Below are 1,582 nucleotides of genomic sequence, written 5' to 3' on the forward strand. Positions count from 1 at the left end.
AATTCAACGTAAAGTAACGGCAAAAAATTAATTAAAAGAAAAAATCTAACTAAACCTGATAATAAATCTCTGCCCAGAACAACACCAGTAGTGCATACGTTGTGAAGAACACAAGACTAGGCATATCAAGCAAGATATGTTGGACAATCTAGGAAAAAAATGGCGAACAATATATCGGACAACTATTAACGATAGAATATAAACAAATGCAATAACATGCATTGAAGTTGATGATTTCCTGACCTCTGGATTCAGCTTTTGTACGTCCCGACGAAATGCAAATACTACGCATCGAACTAAAAGAAAAAAAAAGGGCTTGTCAACTTATAGCCAACAAATCATAACACAAAATCAGGATTATAAACACAAAAATTATGATTCTATAATGAAGAATAGGTAAAAACCTGCATTGACAAAGAAATTGAGAAAATGGAAGACTTTCTGTGTGGTCCAACCATAGTCCGGCACTCTCAATTGTATCCTTACCAGTTGTACCTAGAATGAACACATTCCAGATAAGTAGAAACAATATGTACAGATTAAGTGAAGCACTAGAAAATCAATTACACAGAGATAGGTATGTAATTTTATTAAACTAAAGAAACAAGATTGTTCTATTTCCTTGTCCTCTTGTCAATGGATTGCAAGAGATCAATAAACAAAATAAATTCATAGCCAAGGTCTATAACCTTCAGGCAATTGCCCACCCTGATCTCAAATTTTAATGAAACTTGTAGGAAAAATAACAATATTTTATCAGAAAACTGAAAATAACAGTTCATCCTACCGAATCAAAGCAAAGAGCAGCTTAATCCCTCTTTTACCCTCACTTTTCTTTTAAAATTAGTGGCTTCAAGTAAAACATCTGTAAAAACAGAAGCCAGTAATTTATCTCGTAATAAAAATTTAAATGCATTTTTTTTTTCTTTTCATTTGTTCATTATATAAAGGAGAAATCAACTTTCAATTTACCACAAAAATATCTACACGGAAAAGGGGAAATAATACGAATAACATTGAAAAGTAAACTTCTGAACGACGTAAAATTCTCATCCTCAAATATTAAAAGAATAATTAATGAATCAAATAACCAATTATTCCTGAAATAAAAAGGAAAATCGATTTCATTACAAGAGCAATGGCGGCGACGATTCCAAAAAGGGCAGCGAGGACGTGAAATATGCGATCCTGCCAAACGGGTGAATCGTTCATAACATCCCACCAACTCGTGGCATCTTTAAGACGGAGCATCACCGTAGCCGTCGATGTGCCCACGACCTCCGCTCCGGCAAGCGACATCGCCGGAGACCTACAATAGAATTGTATTCTCTGACTATCGAAGAGGAGATGGATGCAATTTCCAAAAGCGTGGATTTATGAATTTAATTATTTTCCTATTTGAGAATCCAATATCGTTGTGATTCTGGGGAAAATTTGAAGGCGGTGAGAGAATGCACGAGAGGCAAGAAACGAGTTTTATAATGTGGGCGTGAAGGGTACGCGCTACAAAGGCGATTACACGTGGATGGATGAGTTTAGAGAGGACAGATATCTATTTTCGATCTCAATCTACAAAGGAAAT

The 1,582-nt window shown here is 35.3% G+C and overlaps 1 protein-coding gene across 1 annotated transcript in view; it reads right to left on the bottom strand.

Moving 5' to 3' along the window:
• The window catches only part of LOC111399122 (tobamovirus multiplication protein 3-like), a 9,363-nt gene extending 7,781 nt beyond the window's left edge, over nucleotides 1-1,582 (bottom strand). The window contains exons 1-4 of the mRNA XM_023026366.1: nucleotides 1,132-1,582; nucleotides 405-495; nucleotides 244-296; nucleotides 56-148 (exon numbers count right to left, since the gene is read on the bottom strand). Coding sequence (XP_022882134.1) covers nucleotides 56-148; nucleotides 244-296; nucleotides 405-495; nucleotides 1,132-1,299 — 405 coding nt within the window. The 5' untranslated portion in view covers nucleotides 1,300-1,582. The remainder of the gene's footprint in view (nucleotides 1-55; nucleotides 149-243; nucleotides 297-404; nucleotides 496-1,131) is intronic.

The sequence above is a fragment of the Olea europaea genome, chromosome 1 (genome assembly GCF_002742605.1).
Source record: "Olea europaea var. sylvestris chromosome 1, O_europaea_v1, whole genome shotgun sequence".
NCBI classification, from domain to species: Eukaryota; Viridiplantae; Streptophyta; class Magnoliopsida; order Lamiales; family Oleaceae; genus Olea; species Olea europaea.